The following is a 23,810-nucleotide window of genomic DNA, read 5'->3' as shown; positions in this document are numbered from 1 at the left end:
TCAACAAGGTATACAAAAAAAAAATAAAACTAAGGTGGTATTTCTAAAATCCTCAATTTTCCTCCGATTGACTTGAAATTTGAAGAGGATTTATATTTCATGTCATTGAATTCAACCACCAATGATTTTAGAGGTCTACATCAACCAAAAGGTCAACATAGGCTGAATTTCTAAAATTGACAATTTCATCTGATTGACTTGAACTTTGAAGAGGAGTTGCATATTTGGCCAATGGATTCAACCCCCAATTATTTTTTAGGTCAAATTTGTTTTATGGATTTTGCAGGTATCGTGCTCTGCACGATGTCGTCTTCTTGTTTGTTTGTCTGTCTGTTTGTCTGTGTGCAGGATGTCTCAAAAAGTTGTGGATGGATTTGGACAAATCTTGGTGGACAGGTTGGGTATGTAAAAAGAAGAATTGATTCGATGTTGGTAAAAATCCGAATCCGGATCAAGGTCCGAGAATTTTTTCAATTATTTTTTCACCATTGAGTGATCGGGCTAAAATGATGAATGATAAAATGATATTTCAAAAAGTTATGGACGGATTCGGACGAAACTCGGTGAAACGGTTAGTTCGGTGACAAGAACAAACCAATTAAATTTTCGTTCAGGTCCGAATCCAGATCAGGTCTATCAGTGGAATACAAAACGTAAACTAATCAGCCTCGCAGAGGTATGCGCTCTGCCGGGTGCCCTTCTCGTTTGCGAAATGTAAACACCCATTTAGATTTAAATGTATATTTAAAAAATCGAGTAAATGGATAACTTTGCTCTGCTACTGTCATCAATTTAAGCTTTACAAGGTAATTCATTAACATACTTATTGCTGCCACGCTTTAAAAACCAAGGTATGTTGAGTGGAGTTGGTGCACTGCTTTGTCATTGCATAACTTGTAGGTTTGAATTGTGGAGAATGTGTTATGTTGTGTTGTGTTGTGTGCTGGCTGTGTTGAAACAAGGATGGAGACTTATCTCCACAAAAACAATGTAGAACTTTTGCAGATGATATAATATACATAGCTGAGGCTGCACTCTTGTATGAGAGTGATATTATTGTGGTGCACTGAGCAACTTTGAGAGTTGTACATGCAAGTCTATTTCCTTCTTTTTGTTGTTCTCTTTGGTAGCTTTTATGGAGATTAGATAACAGTTACTGTAGATGGTTTCGGCTCTGTTGTGTTTCACTGAACAGTTCCAGTTGTTACCTCGCATGCGTGAAGCGGAAAGCAGGGTTAAGCAATTGGTTCACTTTGTCTGTGTCTGTCTGTCAAGAGACATCAGTCTTTGATCAAGGAACGACTTGACTTCAATTGAATTTTATATTTTGAACACTGTAGAACATGAATCGGATACAAACCTGCAGTTTAGCAGTACTTTGTCTTTGAATTTGGAAAAATGTACAGAATCTCATCCCGATTGCACAAGGGCATAGAGGAGTAGGGGAATTTTGTTTTTACTCTGTCTGCCTGTCTGACAGTCAAACAAAATTGAAAATCATTCCAAACAGGAAACTTCCTGTGTTTAAGGATGCCATAAAGGACACAAACAACAGGCATGAAAAACTGTCATGTTAAATAAGGTGGTGTAAAAGTCGGTACATCAACGGGGGTAAACTTCTTGAAAAAAACTTCTTCGTACATTCAGCATTCGGCCAAACATGGCAGCATCCAGTGCAAAACACAATGTAAGAATTTAAAAGACCCTTACCATGTCTTTTTTTTCCGCAACACTGCGTGGGGTAGGGTGTTCTATGAACTCTCTATTTACCCTCACCGGAGGAGAGAGTTTTGCATTTGGGTCCATTTGTTGGGTAGTCGATCGAGTCGGAAAAAAAAAATTCCAAATATATATTTTTTGAGATTTGTTCTACCCTTATTATCAGTATTTAAAATGGCGATTTCACTTAATACAATGGCGATTTCGATGAAACTTGGTTGGTAGGTTCATACCATGACCTAGTTGTGTGCAAATGAGAACCGTTGCTATGGACACCACCGTTGTCTCGCAAAGGGACTTTGAAATTTTTGAAAAATCATTAAAAAAAATTATTTTTTCAAAAATCGGGCCACGAGCGACTGTGGGCAGTACATTCAGCCATATTGTCAAAAATTTCCAACCGGATCCTATGAAAACTGTCGGAGAAGAAAGAGTTTGAATGAACCCTGGTCGAAAACAATAAAAAAACGAAGTTCGTTATATCTCAGAGACTATGAGTCAGATATAATTGAAACTGGTATGGTAGATTCATGGTGTGTCCTAGTTATGTGTGAGAAAGAACCGTTGCTATGGACCCCTCCGTTACCTAGCAACGGCCGAAAAACCTCTAAATGTGGGGGTATTTTAACGAAAAACCAATCTGCAGCATTAACCCTTGAAGCTAGAATCATGAATTTTCTTGTGCTTAATCCTCAGGTCATTCCCCATCGAACGGGCCCATCGCGTCAGGTTCTATTGGGTAGTCGACTACCCATGTCCGCCTACCAGCTTGTTTGTTTGTTTGTTTGTCCGCACAGAACTTTAGTGTTTTTCTCTGCAACCGCTTGTCGGATCAAGATGAAATTTTCACTACAGGAGCGACTACTCATGTCAAATGTTCTGTTGATAATTATTACGTAACAGGTCACGTGGTGTGGCAGCCATGTTGGAAAAAGGGAAAAATTTCGACCTCTGTATCTCTGAAACCTCACCAAGAAAAAAAATTGAAACTTGACACATAGCAAGTACTCCTCACGGGGAATAAACGTGATTTTTTTTTTATGTTGCCATAGGTGCCTTCATTATGACGTCATAATTGCATATGTAGACCGCTACATCTGATCAGTATGAAAAATTTTGAGGGTCATCTCGGGATGAAATGGTTCAAAAATGGCAGAATATAACTTGCAAAAGTGTACATAAACACCAGTCTTGGTTGGATTTTTCAGACTTTATGCCCATCTTCAGCAATGGAAAATGAAATTTGTGGAATACTTTTTATTTATTTATTTGTACACATACTCGAGGTTGAACTTGCTTGTACACATACTTGCTATATGAAGCAGCTCTTTTGTACTGCCAAGAACTCATTTACTTGGGGAAAAAACACAGGAATTTAACTGATCTATTCTTGGGAAGGCGTATCCTTCGCATTTGTGCCAATGGCAACGTGAAATTGTTTAACCTGTTCAAATGACTAACGTCACCACATTACATCAACAAGGTGCAAAAACTGATCCCCTTAACTACAGACCTCTCGGATAACTTGCAATCATCAGCAAGTTCTTCGAATCCATCATCGCACTTGATATGAAATCCTTCCTTTTCTCCAACGGCCTCATCTCAGATCATCAATTCAAATTCAGACCAGATTACTCTACCTTAGACAAGCTGTTGCTGCTCTCCCAACAATGGATGGAGGTCATCAATATCAGACATGAGTTCAGGGCTGTCTCTCTGGACATGTATCGTGTTTTTGATACAGTCTGGCATCCTGCCTTGCTCTCCAAACTGTCTGTTTATGGCATCAAAGGCCAACTCCACAAATGGCTTACTGACTTCCTCTACTCTCGTAGCCAGCGTGACACTCAATGGAATCCTTTCATCTCCTCTCCCTGTCAAGGCTGGAGTGCCACAAGGCAGTGTTTTGGGCCCAGTCCTATTCCTGATCTTCAAATATGATCTCTCTGACTCTGGAAAATCCTCTTTATCACTTTACTGATTATTCTACCATCTTCCACGACATCACTCATCCTTCAGATAGACAGGTAGCCTCTTCCCTCTCTTTGCACCTTGAAGAAAATCACAAGCTGGTCAAACACTTGGAACATGCCTTTCAGTCCTAGCAAGTCTCACATTCTCCCTCTCCCACTCCCTCTCCCTCTCTCTCAGGACCATCCAGCAAACCCTCCCATCTACTTTCTTAACAATCCTTTTAAAGTTCAGTTACTCAAGCCTTTGGGTCTCACTATCAACCATGATCTTTCTTGGCTCAACCCCATCTCAAAGTTGGCCTCCACAGCCAGCTGCTGACTGGGCATCCTCAATCGTGCAACGTCCTTCCTTGGCACACCTGAATTCTTAGTCATCTGCAAGACTTTCCTCCGCAGCTTAATAGAGTACTGCTCTCCCCTCTAGGCTGGCACTCCTGCATCTCACCTTGCTCAGCGTGAGGCCGTAGAAACCAAGGCCTTCAAGATGATTGAAATCTACCACGATGAACTTGAGTCTATGGGCCTATCACTTTCACATCACAGACAGGTCAGTGGTCTCTCTGTCTTCTACCATCTCCTTTCTGGTGTTGCACCCTCTACTCTTTCTGTGCTTTGCCCCCTTCAGGTTTCTGCAAGGCTCATGCGGTCTACCAGCAACCCCTTTGGGTGAAACTCCCAAAACCCAGAATCACTGCTCACCTGCACTCATCCGTTCCTCTTTTTCCCACCTGTGGAAGCAATTTCCACATTCTCTCCAATCTCATTCTTCGCTCCAGGTCTTCAAGACAGCTGTTCACCACCATTTCAAATCATTCCCCATCCAAAACCATATTTTCTACCCACATTAACACTCCCCAAGCCTACCTCTTTCAAAGTTTCCAGGTTTTCTTTCCTGAGAATTTGGGGATGTATCCATCTTGCTGTATCCCTGTGTCTTCCCCTATCCCTCATTTTCCCCCGCATCTATTATTTCTCCAAGTGTCCTTCTATTTTGTCCCTCATCCCTGCTGTTTATTGATGTTTCTCCCCTCTCTTTCTGCTGTTCTTTTTGTTCTGTTATGATACGTCCTGATTTGTTCTATGTTTTATCTCATCCCTGAGCCTCGGCTTTGTATGCAAAAAAACTACAGAGAACCTGCAAAAACTGTCCTATTGGTTTGTTCAGCTCTTCAGCAGCATATAACCTCTTTTTGTTTCTATCCTTCCTACCTTCTCAGGCACTGGTGCTGTTTCAGCGCTGCAATGACAGCCAGAAGGAGTTGGTGCAGCTGCACCATATCTGTTTTTGGGAGATGATGTGGTGTAGAGCCTTCCTTTTGGATTGGCAGGTTGCCTATCGTCTTGCCAGCCGCTTGGCCATTGACAGCCGCTGGTCCAAGGCATGTAGATTTGCATCACACAGTAATCTTAGAGATGAGTAGGATGAGAAATTTTGGTTTGTCTTCCTCTGGAGTACATTGTATTTGTAAACCAGTACAATGAGATTATGATGAGCAATATATATTTTCCAATCTGCCTATCCATATACTCATTATGAACATGCCTATCATCATCATCATCATCATCAATGTACCCTACTCTTTACACAGTTAGTGGCCGAGAGGTATGTACACTCATCTCTGGGTTTGAATCTCAGTGAAGCTCCAAACTGCCATCCTGGTGTCTCACAGGCAGGGCATGTATCTTTTTTATGTGTGTTTCATCCCTCGGATGAACGTTAAACTGGGCGTCCCATCTGTCAGCATTATTTGGTGGACATTAATGATCCCACGGTGTCCTTCATAAAAAGTAGTTGACATAATGCCGGTACAAATTACAAATTCCTGCCATAACCCGCAGAAGCGTTGCATCAGTGGCACAGCCATGCCCCCTTGAGCAAATGATGCTACTTGCACCCATGTGCTGCATCCAGAAGTGGAAGCATTGGGTGGTTGCCATTGCCTTCCCAGCAGTCATTCAGGACAATAATTTGTCATTTGATCATGATCCTGGCATTAGAGTGCAATTAAACCCAGAGCTTTGAACAAAGTCCATGAATGGAAAAATGCCTCTTCTTTAATTTCCCCTGAAATTTTCTTTTAGATATTATTGTATTTTAAGAAATATTGAACAATGAAGATCACCAATCCATAAAACATGTCCACCGCCATTGGACTATTGCGAGAGCGCGATTTTCATGTTAATGTGATGTCAGTGCCAGAACAGAAAGCACGGTGACAGAGTGTCAGGCATACGGCTGTGTCAATGTGAGAGGGAAGTGCAGTAAAAGCTTTTTCCAGATCCCAAATGTGGATAAATATCCAGATGAGACAAAGGCAAACAATGTTACGGAGGGTGTTTTCTTTTCAGGCAACTTACATCTATCAAAAGGCAGCATTCCTGAGCCTTATGTCTGCTGAGCAACAGAGGGTGGCTGGTGAACAACCAGAAGAACTATTCAGGTGTTTCTCTTTCATACATTTCACATTTCATTATCTTCTCGTCTCACGCATCTCATCTCTGTGAATAAAGCTTCTTGTGATTTGCACTCCCCTGCACCCATGGTGTTCCGCATGACTTTAGCTACCAATGAGAGTAAAGCTTTTGCTTGAGCTTGAAATGAACGCGTTTTGTTTTACCGTTGGGAATATCAAGTCCAAAACAGTGCTGTTTCAGGTTGTTATTGATCAAAACGTTTGCAAACCCGTGTGACCGTGCTGCACGGTCACACTCTTTTGGATAACGGTCCATGGGTAATAACCTTCCTTATGAGGTCTCTGCCATCTCCTCTTTCTTATCATGTCTCCTACATCTGAATGTTTTTTTTCTTGTCAGACAAGTTCCGGGCTTTCTGCAAAGGATAGCGGGGAAATCCATTCCAATGGAGAAGTTTGCAGTGAGAAAATCGCGCCGTTATCTCGGCGCAAATCCCACAAAATTGGTACTACCTGCGTTGGTGAGCTTGGGGAGAATGGTTCACTGAATATGCTTTGGAATAACTTGTGAAATTGAACAATCTCTTTTCAAAATGTCAGCTTTTCAAGATTAAAAAAAAGAGATTTTCAAGAATCTTTTCAAGGTTTTCAAGAAAAGGTACTCAAGAGCATGTTGTTGCTAAACCTGTTTCTGTATACCAGTGACCAGGAAACATTTATGATTGATATCACATGGACTAATGAACCATCCAGGAACACAATTGCTTCTAATTTAATGCCCAGACCTTTAAGGGGAAAGATTCCCTGTAATTTGCGATTGCATATTACTATCAGGTAACTCGGTGTTTCTTCCGCTTCTTTGAGTGAGTTTGACTGTGTCTTAAAAGCCGAGGTGAGGCTCTATGTAAACCACGCCATAAAATCGAAGGTTCGTACCTACATGTCTGCCAGTTTCTTTCGCAAATATGAAAATGGCTTTGCAGAGTGCAAGGTGTTTTAAACTGTTGAGTTTGAAGGACGAGTGCAGGGATTTGAGAAAACAAGGTCACTGTGCATGCAGATACAAGGTGTGTGTGTGTGTGTGTGTGTGTGTGTGTGTGTGTGTGTGTGTGTGTGTGTGTGTGTGTGTGTGTGTGTGTGTGTGTGTGTGTGTGCGTGCGCGTGTGTGCGTGTGCGTGTGCGTGCGTGCGTGTGCGTGTGTGTGTGTGCGTGTGTGCGCGCGCATGTGTGTATGTGTGTCTCATTGGTTGTTAACTCCATATGCAGGTTTCAGTAGGTGAAACAGAGCCTTCCCAGGTCTCAAAATGTCCACCTCCGTGTATGTGTGTGACTGAACTCAGTTTGGCATTGCTTAGGTTCAATATGATGTTGTTGGCGGTGAAATGCTCACACCATCTCTATTCCTTCGCAAAGTGACCTCTTTCCAGAAAAACACGTTAAACCAACCATCATTGGTCACAAGACGTCCCTTCAAGCTATACAACATTTCATGTCTGTCCCAGGCACTCTCGTCTTCGTTTGCTTTGTTCTGCAATCCGACTTGCCGATGTCTCCCATGCAGGAAATGATGTACCTTTGGAACGGTTTTTGCATTGTGGGGAAACGTCCAGACCTCATTGATCGCATGCTTTTTGTTATTGAAGACGCTGAGGTTTCACTACAGGCACGCCGTAAGCTCAGGGGTTCTGTCCAGCTCTTCCCTCCTCTCACATATCCCATCTTGTTATCTCATTGGTTCTGCAGCTATAAATAAATTGAGTTGCACGGTGGAGATCTTGTTTTATGGAGAAATGCAATCTTTTCTTTCCCGTAGCTGCCCGTGACGAGTTACTACCCGACGATAAAGCCCTGCTGCAGCTGCTTAAAGGCGTCTGTTTAAAGCACGCCGGACGTCTGCTGCAGGCCGAGCTATGCTTCCACGCAGTGTGCCAGAGGTAAGCAGGGGTACCCTTTCACCTTCTCACCAAATTAATGTACTGTCAAAATCTTACCTTGTGGGCACCTGTCTTATGTAACCAATGTTTCATGGATAAAACGTGCACAACATTGTAATGTACAAAACAAAACATTTCAGTTGGCTTGTTTGTGTTATTGATGTTTTTTTTTAATGCAAGATCAAGGCTCATGAAAGAGCAAGGTGATGAAAGATAAAAAGCAACAAATTGGCAGTGAGGACCACAGTTGCACATAAAAGGGAATGGCATGTGAAAAGAAGTGGAGAGAAAAATACAGTAACCTCGGGGTTGGGTGAGGCAGGGTTCATTCAGGTAGAAAAGATCACAGGAAGGGATGGGGGGATTATATGAGTTGTTAGTGTATCGCCTGCTTTGAAGCTCTGGAGAGTATAGTGGAATGGAACAGCCTCAGAAAGGTGATTCCAAAGACAGGAGAAAAGAACTCCAACGAGGTTACTACAAGAACACGTGCGTCCAAGAGGAGTTGCGGAGGATTGGATGGTTGAGAGAGTAGGTTGAGGGTGGGGTGTGGCAGGGTCGACTGGCAGAGAGGTAATAGAAATAGACCACTGATTGGTTTGCAATGAAAGCAACAGGCCTTGTGCTTCAGCCTCATCGTGGGAAGTACCAACTATGTTTAAGTTTTCAATTTCATATTCCAGGAGAGACAGCTCTTTTGCAGGGGTGAGAACCCACAGCGGAGAACAGTACTTGTTTAAGCTGCAGAAAAAGGCCTTGTAGGCTGCGAGTGGTTCGGTTTTGTCAAGTATTGACTTGGAATGAAAATAATGACCTATGGCTGGCTTTGAAGACCAGCTTTGCAATGTGGTTAGCCGAGGGGAAGTCATGGCTGATGGGGCTGACAAATTCAAGAGATGCAGCCTCTTCCAGTGGCTGCTTCTCTTCTTTTATTTTCTGCATCACCCCCTCTCTTTTTTCTTTTCCTTTTGTTCTTTTGCGTCCTGCTCGGTTCTGTGTTCTAACTCTTCGATGAGTCCTGACTATGTATGCAAAAACAAAATGGGGGATAGCAGTCTTCAGTGGGTTGTTCTTATAATCCAGCATGCTTTGAAATGGGAGCAATGGACTGGGTACACTCTAAAAGTCACCCACACCCTCATCCCAGGATTGATGGTGTGTTCCCTCCTCAATAAAAACGATATTGCCATATCATTTCCTGGCCTGAAACGCTTTTACAGAATGAAAAAGAAACACCACCCCCAGGGTTTAAAAAAAAAAAATTCTAAAATATACCTTTCATATGCGACATGTCATGGCAGTATGTGTTGTGTTGTGTTGTGTTTGTAAAGCCCTGAAAACGGCTACAAACCTGCACAAAAATGCGTCCCCCCTCCCAGAAATTTCTTTTTCTGCCCTGACAATCCCAGATCAGAGACGCTTCGTGGAGGTAGGTATTACACATTTCTCTCCATCAGAACGGTTTCTGGGTTTAAAAAACACACACACACACACACACACACACACACACACACACACACACACACACACACACACACACACACACACACACACACACACACACACACACACACACACACCTCCTTTATAAGGAGTAGAGATGAAGAAGAAAACAAAAACATTCATGGCTCGTGGGGGCTGCACACTTGCTAATTCTCCCCCCGGGGTGCATGAGCCCCAGCGTGAGCCTGGTGTTGGCTCAGTGGTTGGGGTGGTGGCTTGGGATCCCAGGGTCCTGAGTTCAAGCCCCGTCGGCCGCTGAATGAATACACCAGGGGGTTGACTCAGCCTGTCATCCTTCCGAGGTCGGTGAAATGAGTACCAGTTCCAGTGTGTGTACTGGTAGAGGGGCACTGCATCAGCGACACAGTCGCGCTTCAAGAAATGATAGCTACCCCTGCAGCTCAGCTGCCATACTACCACCAGCCCCAGCATAACCGCAGAATCGACACCCTTGCATAAATCATTTAAAAACGTAATTTAAAGGTTTTGAACATAAAAAAGCATGTTACTTAAGTAAGAGAGAAGCAAAAGGATAAATAATGAGTGAAGGAAGGAGTAACATGCAGAATTATTTTTCTCGTCGTATGGCGTTGGGTTTAAACTCCTGTTCCCATGGGGTCATTGAGGCCTGCCATACGTAGGATGGGCACATAAGGCTGGCTGTCCTGTCTGCAAATGATTTTGGTCTCTTGAAAGATATCACGCAAAGATATATATATACACACACGGAAATGTGACACAGGAGAGGAGGCCATTTGGCTCATCGTACTTGTGCTCCATCAACACCACTTATTTGGGTCATTGTATGCTGGTATCTGGCAGGATTCTCCACTTTGGGTTGTATAATTAGCACCACCTGCACTAGGTGGGAGTGTTGGCGTGAATATGGCACAGGCGTCATAAGCCTAACGGCCTCCTCCAGTTTATTGTGTTTTTCTGAAACAAACTCGCCCTGCAAACAGTTGATGTCGGAGTTTCTCTTAGCAGCTCACTCAAAGGTTGTCCTTGAGAGGTTTTCTTTTAATGTGCTGCTTTGTAAAAACTTGAATTTTTCACATAAATATGGCTTTCCTTACAACACACTTTCGATGATTCTTTTATCAAATTATGAGCAAGGACCACGAAAGGCAAAATCAGGAATTATTTGATAAGCAAAGTGAAATACTAAGTTAAGACAAACGTAATTGCAATGTGCAAAAGCCAGCAGGATCCTGTGCTGTGTCAGGTCAGGTCAGGTATGGGAGCATGTGCCAGAACAGCGCGTCGCTGCGTCCACTTTCCGCCGGTACTCCAGGGGCCTCTGTCTGGCCATCCCCCAGGCAGATGCCAGGCCCATCCCCATCTCCTTGAGATGATGGTCAACCTGTTGCAACCATGAGGCACGTGGTCGGCCCACTGGCCTCCTCCACTCATGAGACTCCCTCGCTGAGAGAATCTGGTGAGCAGGATCAGCGTCAGGAAAACGAGCCACATGTCCATACAACCGCAACTGACGCTCACAGACTATGCAGGTAACAAATCTCATCCGAGTCTCTCTCAGCAACCGCTCATTGGACACAAAATCTGACCAGCGATAGCCAAGGATTCTCTGAAGAGACCTGGTACCAAAGGAATTAAGTCTCCGTCTCAGATCCTTGGTCAGAGTCCAAGTCTCGCACCCATAGAGCAAGACTGGAAGTACCAAGGACCTGAAGACTCGGACTTTCGTCCTCCCGCACAGGTACCGGCAGCGCCACACCCCATGATCCAGTGAATCCATGACTCCCCAAGCCCGACCCAGACGTCTATTGACCTCTGACTCGCAGCCAGCAGAGACATGAATATCACTGCCAAGGTAAGTGAATCTCTCCACGACCTCAACATCCTCACCACAAACAGACACAGACAGGACAGCAGCATCCAAGATGTCACCGAAAGCCTGGATCTTAGTTTTGACCCAAGAATAATTATTGACTTCCGGTTCCGGTTTTGAGCGGCAAGAGGTCTCCTTCGGGGCTCCCTGCTGACATTCTCAAAGTTAAGTTCCGGTTGTTATTTGTCCCGTTTTAACTGTTTAATTTTCTCACCTACATGTTAATGTGTGTTCCTAGTTCGGTTTTGTTTCAAAAATCGTGCTATTTTGTGAGTATTTATGTCGACGTTCTCACCTGGTGTTTGAGGCCTAGTCCTAGGCTTGAGGCCTACCGGTTCCACTTGGTGTTCGATCGTTTTTTTTTTGTTTGTTTGTTTTTTCTCCCCATTACCTTCAATTTCTATCCTCCCCATTACCTTCAATTTTCATCCTCCCCACTTTCCAAACATCCCCCATTCTCCCAACTAATCTCTTTCTTATCTCAAAAAAAAAAAAAAAAAAAAAAAAAAAAAAAAAAAACAACCCAACAACAACAACAACAACCTTCTCCCGATTCTGCTACTTCTTCCTCTTAACTTCCTCCTCGTCTTCCTCGATTTCTTTTTTTTTTTTACACTTCCATGACCTAATCTGTTGAACTCTCTCATACATTAATATTAACAACAAAAACGATCTTATAATGCTTCATCTTCCTCTCTCACACATGTGGTACTCTTTACTGTTTCACAATGCACTACTCTTCTGCTATTTTAACAGACTGCTCTCATTTCGACCTCTCCTTCATTCCTTGCCTAAAAATCCAACTATTACAGCGCTTCTTCTCTCCATGCTCTGAATTCGCCTTCATTGCATCCATCAAGAATTGTGTTAAATCGCATCTCTGACCTAAAACTTTTAAAAACCACAGTTTGCCATGGATGCTCGCTTTCCATCAACCATTCTTTTTTTCCAACTTCAGTGCCAACTCACCCCCCTCACCCCTCACTCTCACTCTCAAAGCAACCATCCCACTCTTCTCCCTCCAAGCCTCCCTCTCACCTCTTTCAAAAATTACCCCTCACCTTTCTCCCACCTTTCATCCCCCTCACTCTTCCTTCTCTAAGTTGCCCCCCTCTCATCCACCAACCTGCCTCCCTCCACTGCCCTCTCACCTCCATCTCTTCACTCCACCTCCTCAAATCCTCAACTGCCATCTTCCTTGTCTCTTGTCCCCCTCTCTCACAGCACCACAGAGCCTTTTCTCCTCCTCATTCGGCTCCCTCCCCTCGCTATTCTGCAATACCCCACACTCCTTCAGCAACCCTCCTTCCCTCCCCCCTCGTCCCTCGTCCGACCCTCCCCCGCCCCTCCACCTCCTGCACCAAAAGCCTCCTCCCCTACCTCTTCATTAAAAGTGTGGACCTCAAATATCCGGGGCCTTCGCTCAAACCTTTCAGATCTTTCCATGCAGGTTGCCACTGACAAACCAGACATTATCTGCCTAACAGAAACTTTCCTCTCCCAAGACGTGTCTGACTCCCAAGTATCTCTCCCTGGTTACTCCCTCTTACGGTATGACAGACCTGAGCCTCGTCCTGGTGGAGGTGTTGCTCTCTTCATCAAAGACTCTATTCCTCACTCTCCATGCACTGCTCTCACTCCCCCACACCCCCAGGAATACCTCTGGCTTCGGCTTCCCCTCCACTCCCACCTCATGTTTATATGTGTACTGTACCGTCCACCGAACAGTGATGACTCCATCTACACCTCACTCTCCGAAAACATGGACCATCTTCTATCTTCTCATCCAAACTCTCTCTTCCTCTTATGTGGCGACTTCAATTGTCATCACGCCAGTTGGCTAGGTGTGGGTACCTCTCTCACCTGCCATGGGACATCAGCAAAAGCTTTCTGTGACTCATTGGGACTGACTCAATCGGTCAACTTCCCGACCCGGATCTCAAACAATGGTACTCCATCTCTTCTGGATCTGATTTTGACAAATTTCCCTGACAATATCTGCTGCTCTTCCTTCGCTCCAATTGGTTCTTCTGACCACGTCCTTATTAAAGTGGACATCTCTCTGGCTGTTATCGGAGAACCACCTCACCGCCGTCGAGTCTGGCATTTCACTCAAGCCGACTGGCAGGGTCTCCGAGCAGCCATCAAACTTACAGACTGGTCTCCTATCACTACTTTCTCAAACATCAACTCATCCTGGGAATTCTTTCAAAGAAACTTGCTCTCCCTCATGCACAGATTTATCCCCTCTCGTGTTCAGTTGTCTTACCCTTCCTCCCGCCCTTGGTTTACTGAAGCTTGTGGCGAGGCAGTTGTCCTGAAACAACTTGCCTTTGCCTCATGGAAAGCAAACCCAACTGAGGGCAATCTCAGTTCTTTCCACAAAGCTCGGAACAAGTGTGTAGCTACCCTCAGGAGAGCCAGAAAACAACATCTTTCTCATCTCAAGTCTGAACTCTCAAACCTCTCTCCCTCCTCAAAATCCTGGTGGCGTTTAATCAAATCTGTTTCTGGTGTATGTTCCCCCTCCATCCCCTCCCTTACCTCAAATGGCCGCACTGCTGATTCCACACGTGATAAAGCTGAATGTCTAAACTCGGTGTTTGCAGCTAAATCTTGTGTCCCAAACCCATCACTATCTCTACCCACTTTACCCAGTCGCACCCAACTGTCCCTGGACTCTGTATCCTTTTCTCCTGACAAGGTGGAGAGCTTGCTTTCAAACCTCGAGTCAGATTCTGCAACCGGTCCAGACGGCATCAGCCCACGTGTCCTCAAAGCCTGCTCTTCTGCTCTTGCTCACCCTCTCTCTGTTCTATTCACCCTCTCATTTTCCCAAGGTCATCTGCCATCTGCTTGGAAATCTGCTAACATCACTGCCCTGCATAAAAAGGTGCAAAAACAGATCCCTGTAACTATAGACCAATCAGCCTTCTCCCAATCATCAGCAAGGTTATGGAATCCATCATCGCTTCAGACATGAAATCCTTCCTCTTCTCCAATGGCTTGATTTCCAATCATCAATTTGGTTTCAGACCAGGTCACTCTACCCTAGATATGCTGCTACTGCTCTCCCATCAATGGATGGAGGTCCTCAATGCCAGACAGGAAATCCGAGCCGTATCCCTGGACATATCACGTGCTTTTGACACAGTCTGGCACCCTGCCCTACTCACCAAACTCTCTTCCCATGGTATTCAAGGCCATCTCCACTCATGGCTCGCAGACTTCCTCTCCTGTCGCAGTCAACGTGTGGCCCTAAATGGAGTTCTTTCATCCCCTCTTCCTGTGCAGGCTGGAGTTCCTCAAGGTAGCGTTCTGGGCCCTGTTCTTTTTCTGGTTTTCATCAATGATCTCTCGGACTCTCTGGAAAATCCTCTATTTCTCTTTGCCGATGACTCAACCCTCTGCCGTACCATCTGTCATCCCTCAGACCGGCAAGCAGCAGCTTCTTCGCTCACTGCAGATCTGGATAAAATCACAAACTGGTCCAACACGTGGAACATGTCTTTCAATCCAGACAAATCTCACACTCTCACTATGTCTCTTCGAAAGGACCGTTTACAAAACCCCCCATCCACTTTCTCAACAATCCTCTGGAAGAAGTCTTTTCTTTCAAGCTTCTGGGTCTCACTATCTGCCATGACCTTTCCTGGGAAAGTCACATTTCCAACCTTGCCTCAAAAGCCAGTCGCCGACTGGGAATCCTCCGTCGTGCAAAGTCCTTCCTCGGCCCTCTTGAGCTCCTGACCACTTACAAAGCTTTTGTCCGTAGCCTGATGGAGTACTGCTCTCCCCTCTGGGCTGGTGCTCCTGCCTCCCACCTTTCTCGACTTCACGCTGTCGAAACCAGGGCTTTTAAGATCATTGGCATCTCCCGCAATGAAGCTGAGTCTTTGGGCCTCTCACTCAATCACCGCAGGTTGGTCGGTGGTCTTTCTGTCTTCTACCGACTCCTCTCCAGCCTTGCCCCCCTGCTCTCTCTGCGATTTGTCCCAACCACATTTCCACAGGGCGCTCAAGGTCCGCCAACAACCCCCTTCTGGTAAAACTACCAAAATCACGAATCACTGCTCATCTTCACTCTTTCATTCCTCTTTTTCCCGCCTTTGGAATAAACTTCCTCACTCTATTCTTTCCCATTCTTCCCTTCAGGCTTTCAGAACAGCTGTTCACGACCACCTCTTATCTTCCCCCATCCAGAGCCTCGATCTTTTCTAGCCCCGGTAATCCACCCAAGCCGACTGCCTTCAATTCTCCTGCTTTCCTTCCTGAAAGTCCCTTTAATGTCCATCTTCCCCTCGCCATGTTCCCCGTCCCATCCCCATCCCTCTCCCTTCCACAGTTCACCTGTGTCTGTTCCCCAATGTTTTGTCCCTTCCACTCCCGCCCCTCTTGTCTCATGCCTCCTTGCTGTGAGTTGTGTGTTAGCTCTCATACGAGCCTCGACCAAGGTATAAAAAAAAAAAAAAAAAAAAAAAAAAGAAAGAAACCCGTAATCCCAATGGCTCCGACTCCTCATTCAGCACCTCGAGGGCCCCCAAGAGGATGTCTAAAGTCTCCGCAAAGATGACTGCATGATCTGCAAAATCAAGGTCCGAGATCTTGACATTCCCAAACGATGCACCGCAACTTGATCTCTCCGACATCCACCCTAAAATCCAGTCCATACAAGTGCTGAAAAGTATGGGGGCAAGTACACATTCCTGACGAACTCCAGTAACAACTGGAAATAAGTCAGAGATGGTACCACCACACTTCACAGCACTCTCAGTACCAGAGTAGAGTTCAGACATCAAATCGATCAGTTTTGGTGGCACCCCACGAAGACCAAGAATCCTCCAGAGGACATCCCGATTCACTGAATCGAACGCTTTACAGAGATCAACATAGGCTGCAAGCAGCCCCTGCCGAAACTCTCGTCTGCATTTGGTGAGGACACGAAGTGCAAGGATACGGTCAATCGTTGACCTCTTTGGTGTAAAGCCTGACTGCTCTGGACGCTGGTGCTCAAGCAGATGGTGGCGAACCCTATCAAGAATTATCCGAGCAAAGACCTTGCCCGGCACTGAGAGCAGCGTCACCCCTCGGTAGTTGTTGCAGTCTTGGCGATCACCCTTCCCTTTCCAGAGAGGGACAACAAGGCCCCTCTTCCAGTCAGTTGGGATGATGCCTGTGTTCCAGGCAGAGCACAAAACTGCATGCAACGACACGAGTGCAGCATTTCCACCAGCCTTGAGAAGTTCGGCATGGATGCCACAGATCCCTGGAGCTTTGCCCCGTTTCAACTGGTTCACCGCAGCCCGTGTTTCCACAAGCAAAGGTGGACCACAGTTGATTCGAGGGTCAGCAACAGGGATTGTAACATCCTTGACGTCCAACTCGACAGCTGGGGGATCAGCCTGGTACAACCGCTCAAAGTAACCGGCCCAGCGGGCCTTCACTTCAGACTCCTCTGTCAAGAGCCTACCACTCTCTGCTCGAACTGCAGTGCTCCGAGGGATGGGCTTGGATGAACGTAATGCGCGAATTCCCCTGTAAGCGGGACAAGAATCACCTGTCCACATGTGCTGTGTGCGAGGTAAGAATGAAATCCTTTGCACCATTCTTGATGGTCTTATGGAAAAAAGATCTTTATTTCGTCTGTACTAATTTGGAAAAGGGCAGGCAGCAGGGTCCAGACACAGTTGTCTCCAATCTTTAAAAACACAAGATCACTTTTACAATTGAAACGCAACACAAGATCTCCCCTTAAAAATTCTACTTTTTTTTTTATTTTTTTTTTTTTTTTTTTGTATACCTTGGTCGAGGCTCGTATGAGAGCTAACACACAACTCACAGCAAGGAGGCATGAGACAAGAGGGGCGGGAGTGGAAGGGACAAAACAGTGGGGAACAGACACATTAGGTGAACTGTGGAAGGGAGAGGGATGGGGATGGGACGGGGAACATGGCGAAGAGAAGATGGACATTACAGGGACTTTCAGGAAGGAAAGCAGGAGAATTGAAGGAAGTGGGCTTGGGTGGATTATCGGGGGTAGAAAAGATCGAGGATTTGGATGGGGGAAGATAAGAGGTGGTGGTGAACAGCTGTTTTGAAAGCCTGGAGGGAAGAATGGGAAAGAATAGAGTGAGGAAGTTTATTCCAAAGGCGGGAAAAAGAGGAATGAAAGAGTGAAGATGAGCAGTGATTCGTGATTTTGGTAGTTTTACCAGAAGGGGGTTGTTGGCGGACCTTGAGCGCCCTGTGGAAATGTGGTTGGGACAAATCGCAGAGAGAGCAGGGGGGGCAAGGCTGGAGAGGAGTCGGTAGAAGACAGAAAGACCACCGACCAACCTGCGGTGATTGAGTGAGAGGCCCAAAGACTCAGCTTCATTGCGGGAGATGCCAATGATCTTAAAAGCCCTGGTTTCGACAGCGTGAAGCTGAGAAAGGTGGGAGGCAGGAGCACCAGCCCAGAGGGGAGAGCAGTACTCCATCAGGCTACGGACAAAAGCTTTGTAAGTAGTCAGGAGCTCAAGAGGGCCGAGGAAGGACTTTGCACGACGGAGGATTCCCAGTCGGCGACTGGCTTTTGAGGCAAGGTTGGAAATGTGACTTTCCCAGGAAAGGTCATGGCAGATAGTGAGACCCAGAAGCTTGAAAGAAAAGACTTCTTCCAGAGGATTGTTGAGAAAGTGGATGGGGGAGTTTTCTAAACGGTCCTTTCGAAGAGACATAGTGAGAGTGTGAGATTTGTGTGGATTGAAAGACATGTTCCACGTGTTGGACCAGTTTGTGATTTTATCCAGATCTGCAGTGAGCGAAGAAGCTGCTGCTTGCCGGTCTGAGGGCTGACAGATGGTACGGCAGAGGGTGGAGTCATCGGCAAAGAGAAATAGAGGATTTTCCAGAGAGTCCGAGAGATCATTGATGAAAACCAGAAAAAGAACAGGGCCCAGAACGCTACCTTGAGGAACTCCAGCCTGCACAGGAAGAGGGGATGAAAGAACTCCATTTAGGGCCACACGTTGACTGCGACAGGAGAGGAAGTCTGCGAGCCATGAGTGGAGATGGCCTTGAATACCATGGGAAGAGAGTTTGGTGAGTAGGGCAGGGTGCCAGACTGTGTCAAAAGCACGTGATATGTCCAGGGATACAGCTCGGATTTCCTGTCTGGCATTGAGGACCTCCATCCATTGATGGGAGAGCAGAAGCAGCATATCCAGGGTAGAGTGACCTGGTCTGAAACCAAATTGATGATTGGAAATCAAGCCATTGGAGAAGAGGAAGGATTTCATGTCTGAAGCGATGATGGATTCCATAACCTTGCTGATGATTGGGAGAAGGCTGATTGGTCTGTAGTTACAGGGATCTGTTTTTGCACCTTTTTTATGCAGGGCAGTGATGTTAGCAGATTTCCAAGCAGATGGCAGATGACCTTGGGAAAATGAGAGGGTGAATAGAACAGAGAGAGGGTGAGCAAGAGCAGAAGAGCAGGCTTTGAGGACACGTGGGCTGATGCCGTCTGGACCGGTTGCAGAATCTGAGTCGAGGTTTGAAAGCAAGCTCTCCACCTTGTCAGGAGAAAAGGATACAGAGTCCAGGGACAGTTGGGTGCGACTGGGTAAAGTGGGTAGAGATAGTGATGGGTTTGGGACACAAGATTTAGCTGCAAACACCGAGTTTAGACATTCAGCTTTATCACGTGTGGAATCAGCAGTGCGGCCATTTGAGGTAAGGGAGGGGATGGAGGGGGAACATACACCAGAAACAGATTTGATTAAATGCCACCAGGATTTTGAGGAGGGAGAGAGGTTTGAGAGTTCAGACTTCACGAAAACCTCCCAAAAATGTACGCTGTGCATAGCACTCACCTATTCTTTGTGTGACACCTGTGCTTGCACACTATCTGTGAGTGCTTTGAAGTCTGGGTCATAGTTTGAGATGGCCAGTCTCATACTGCCTATCAGATGGGCATCTGTGAGACAAGTGTGATACTTGGACTTGATGATTTTCATCCGGGGAAAAAGCCATCTCACAGAGGTAAGTCGAACCAAAGTGGGCCTTCATCCTGAGTGCAAAGGATGTCAGAAGAGGGTACTTCTCTCTGTGTAGCAGTCCCCAAAGTCTTTTTTTTTCCTTTGGGCCTTGCTTTCAGCTCTGTCATATTGCATGGTGACTAGCTCAATGTCAAGTCCACTGCTTTGTTCAAACACCTGCTGAAATTTTGCTTCTGGTTCTCCAATGTCCAGTTGAAGAAAGGGATTTGAGAGAAACCTAATGATTTGTTCCATTATTTATACCTCCTGAAATCGTCTGTTGAATTATTTTTCCAGTCTATTCAGGTAGGCACAGAATCCCAGTCAACCTCTCTCTCTCTCTCTTTCAGGATTTGTAGGATTTTCTCCAGATTTGGGAAGTGCTTTGCCATGTTGTTCTTTAACGAGCAGGACCACAGGCCCACTTTCAACCTGAACACATTCACTGTACTTATCATGTGTGACAAGTCTCTGTGGATACTTGGTTTGTTTAAATGCATAGTTTCTGATCGGTGTGTGTGTGTGTGTGTGTGTGTGTGTGTGTGTGTGTGTGTGTGTGTGTGTGTGTGTGTGTGTGTGTGTGTGTGTGTGTGTGTGTGTGTGTGTGTGTGTGTGTTATCCACAAGGATTTTTTAAAGATTGACTGTTCAACAAGAATCCCGTGATCAACTGGTTGGAGACCATTGGCCTAAATGTGCGCACACTTGCCTCAAAGCTGTCTATCCTGGGTTTGAATCCCAACCCAGCTATAAACTGTCATCCTGGTGTTTAACAGGCAGAGTGATTAATCAATATGTATGCCATCCCTAGGATGGACGTTCAACTAGGCGTCCCATCTGCTGGCATTAGTGGGTGGACGTTAAAGATCCCACGGTGTCCTTTATCAAGAGTAGGCGAGCTCTCATTGACACCATGGTCAAATTAAAATTTCCTGCCCTAACCTATAAAGGGCAATATAACCATCAGCAGTACAGCCAGTATCATGTATAATGAGCGTCTGGTCAACTGAACAATCGGTGCCATGTTGTTCCTCAGCAAGCCGCAACTCATTGAGCGCACAGTACAAGAGAAATGGGGGCCAATGCGCATACTTGTACTAATATGTTTATCGCTCCAGATCTATTCAATCTACAAGTATGAAACTTGGTGATATCATGAATAAAGACATTTTCTACTGTTGAATTCCATCCAAAAATGATATTTTCAGTACAGTACTTTCCCTGTATTCACCAATTTAAAGAGCAGGTTTTGGGTCGCTGATGACTTCGCGTGATTCGAAGGTTGTAATCACATTAATAATCGTTGGGCAATTATTTTCTTACATTTGAAACCCAAAATATGCTAAAATTAACTTTTGAGTCAAAACTTTTGTCAGTGATCGAAAAACAGACCGGAATTTAACGAAGATGCTATGACGTCACTTTCTCCGAAAACTTCGTGAACATTCGGAAACAGCGTGTGAACAATGGCGAGATGCGAATCAGAGTGATTTCAGCGGCGATGAAATTGAGTGTTTTCATTCTGATATTGCCGAGGATTAGTCGGAGGATGATGGGAATTTATACTATGGAGTTTCTGGCCCTGAGCCATATAAATTTGAGCCACTTGCGAGTGCCAGAAAACGGCCTATTTCGTGCACAAGTGGCAGGACTGACTGCCCGGCAGTTCACACTGACAGACTCCACCAGGTTTGTAGATTTTCATTTTCTTGTTCGATGCATAAAATAATGTGAAGTTTGATTCGTCTGTGACTTGATATAATAATTTTTAACCCTCGAGTCACTCAAGAGTCAGAAATAGAATGAATCAATAATGGACCCAAATATATTGTGACGTCCACGGGACTTGAACAGTCCCGCCAACGTAGAATGAGCCGAAACGATGGAGGCGGTTTATTTATTTATAACCCAAACATGGCGGTTATAATCGATCGACCGCAAAAGGGACGAGGAAGGTGGCACGAGTCACTTTTCACTGAGTTGATGATGTTTATTTGTTTTTACTATTAACCAGAAATTACAAGACTCGGCAAGAAAAGGGATCCGGGGCGATTCGACGGGATGGTGTGGGATCGGGCGTGGGGAAAAACACAGACAATTCCAATGAATATACAGATCTCAATCCCTCCTAAGGCGCCAAGCACACACACACACACACACACACACACACACACACACACACACACACACACACACACACACACACACACACACACACACACACACACACACACACACACAACGTAGCTATTTCTGGTGGTCAGGCTGGACCGTGGTGTGGACGCAACTGTCCCTGGATCGGCGTCGGACGAGCTGGCCTTGCTCTCGTCAGGGGGGCAGGAGAAACCGTGGTGCTGTCAACCTCCTGGTCTTGGCCCAAGTCCGCTCACAGCCGCCAGGGAACCAGTTCTGGCACCAAGTTGCGAGCAGGAGAGGGAGGCAGGTCCGCCCGCCGTTCGACCCCGTACTCCGAGTCAGGAGAACCCCAGAGCCAACCAAGGTGAGGCATGAGGCTCAGCAAGGCTCCAAGACACGATGAAGAACACGATCGAATCAGCACAACAACAAGGACGCTCTCCGCGCAACAGCCTCCACACCAAAAAAACACGATCGTTTTGTCCCGATCTTCTTCCTCTTCTCTTTTCGACCCCGAACAGAACCTTTTTATCCTCCTGCCCTCGTCACTTCCAATCGAGCCATTTATTGGCCCACCGCCGTCGCCTTCTGCCAATCGTGATCACGGGGCGGAGCCATCCGCTGCACTGTCCTGTGATGTCACGGCCAGTCTCCAGAGAATACCAAAAGGGGTTTACGCAGACACACTTACCCTATCCCGTGTCCCTATCTAATTACGTGACAATTATCATTTCCTCCCTTGAAGAAATGAACATTTACTAGACAACTTATCACCACTGAATTGCTACTTATTACATCGGGATCCTGGTAAACTCGAACAGCATGGCATACCTAATTAAACATCCTAATTACCCTTTGAATGCATACCCCCCCCCCTCAAACGTAACACTGCCCCCTCCTCTGGTACCGCAGCTCCTGCAAGGTATATCACAGCTACCGTACCAGCCTTAACACTTACTGACTCACACCTAATTAACCTAACGAAATAAAGTAGGAGGGGCAATGGGCAGCGAGTCGCAGCTAACTTACCTATCCTGCTTAATGTACTACCCCCTTATGGCCTTATCCTCGCCTAAACAATCATTCGTTTTTTTTTGTTGTTTTTTTTAATTTTATCACATGAGAGCACTGAGCGAAGTTGCACTCCATCTTCTGGATCATCGCTCTTGCCCAGCACTCTTCCAGTGATCTGGGGAGGGGAAACAAAAGGTTCCACAAAAACACAACACTTATACTTTACATTCCTACTCTAAGCCTTAACGACACTATTCACAGGATATTTACACTTGACCGCCTCCCCCAGTGGATGCTAATAGACCCAGCGTTACCTGGGGAGCCAATTTTCAAATTTGCTTGCCCCAAAAGTATGCGGACATCATGCCCTTGCTGCACATGTCAAGTTGTGCGGGATCTAGTGGGACTCGCACATCTTCACAACACTCACACCATGGTCATCATCACATTTCTAGGTCATGGTCCTCATTTTAATCATGCAGGCTGAATCCCGTCATGGCCGTGCGGTGGGTTACCACAAGATGATGGGGGCATCTCAGGTGCAACCATGCCCACAGGTAAGCTTTAGTCCAACCCGGACGTTTCTCCGCCCCGCTCCCTTTGATTCCCTCCCCCCTGGTAGCCATCAGCTCTAATCCCGTACAACACTCTGGAAGGGGTCTCACTGGCTCCTCTGGCCTTCCTGGGTCGCCAAGGTCCTACCCGCCTTGGTCGCCCAACCAGACCCTCTCCCAGTTGCCTCCAGACACTGTCACCATTAGCCACCAGGTGGAGAATCTCCTTGAAGGGGGTCGCAATTCACGCTCACCGTGAGCTTCAGCAATCCCTGTGGACAAGCACATCATCCCCACCCACAAAACCCACATGACTCCCCCACCCCATCGGCCTTACATGTGACACCTGCATTTCTAACACTTCACCGACCATGACCTTCCCTGTTACCACACCATGCCCAATAAAAAAAAACAATGTGTGCACCATACATTTCACTTCTTCACTTAAAACAACTCACACAGCACTTCTCACCCGATCCACGCACCAGCCATTGGACAGCCACTTGTGCCCGCTTTGTTTCCAATTACCCACTGTCCCGATTGTCACTCTAAAACCCAGCAGAACCTACAAACCCATGCCAATTTTCCCACAATTCATTTTTTTCCACCAAAGGAGGGCACTTCGCCACAATCTCAGCAGCCGAGCATGGTCGTATATGCTCAGCCCAATCTAGTCTCCCCGACCCCCGAC

The 23,810-nt window shown here is 45.9% G+C and overlaps 1 protein-coding gene across 6 annotated transcripts in view; it reads left to right on the top strand.

Annotated features, from left to right (window-relative positions):
• The window catches only part of LOC147016661 (tetratricopeptide repeat protein 39B-like), a 141,362-nt gene that overhangs the window by 98,942 nt on the left and 18,610 nt on the right, over positions 1 to 23,810 (top strand). For all 6 annotated transcript variants that reach the window (XR_015049148.1, XR_015049147.1, XR_015049145.1 and 3 more), the window contains exons 13-17: positions 4,910 to 5,071; positions 6,042 to 6,133; positions 6,507 to 6,627; positions 7,668 to 7,776; positions 7,920 to 8,040. Coding sequence is in view for 2 of the 6 variants with exons in the window: in XM_085845544.1 (XP_085701670.1) it covers positions 4,910 to 5,071; positions 6,042 to 6,133; positions 6,507 to 6,627; positions 7,668 to 7,776; positions 7,920 to 8,040 (605 nt within the window). In the remaining 4 variants the exon portion in view is untranslated. The remainder of the gene's footprint in view (positions 1 to 4,909; positions 5,072 to 6,041; positions 6,134 to 6,506; positions 6,628 to 7,667; positions 7,777 to 7,919; positions 8,041 to 23,810) is intronic.

This window comes from Eptatretus burgeri, chromosome 11 (assembly GCF_056783735.1).
Source record: "Eptatretus burgeri isolate ZD-2024b chromosome 11, Ebu_testis_v1, whole genome shotgun sequence".
NCBI classification, from domain to species: domain Eukaryota; kingdom Metazoa; phylum Chordata; class Myxini; order Myxiniformes; family Myxinidae; genus Eptatretus; species Eptatretus burgeri.
The sequence above is the reverse complement of the archived record's forward strand: the minus strand, read 5'-3'. Positions and strand labels throughout refer to the sequence as shown.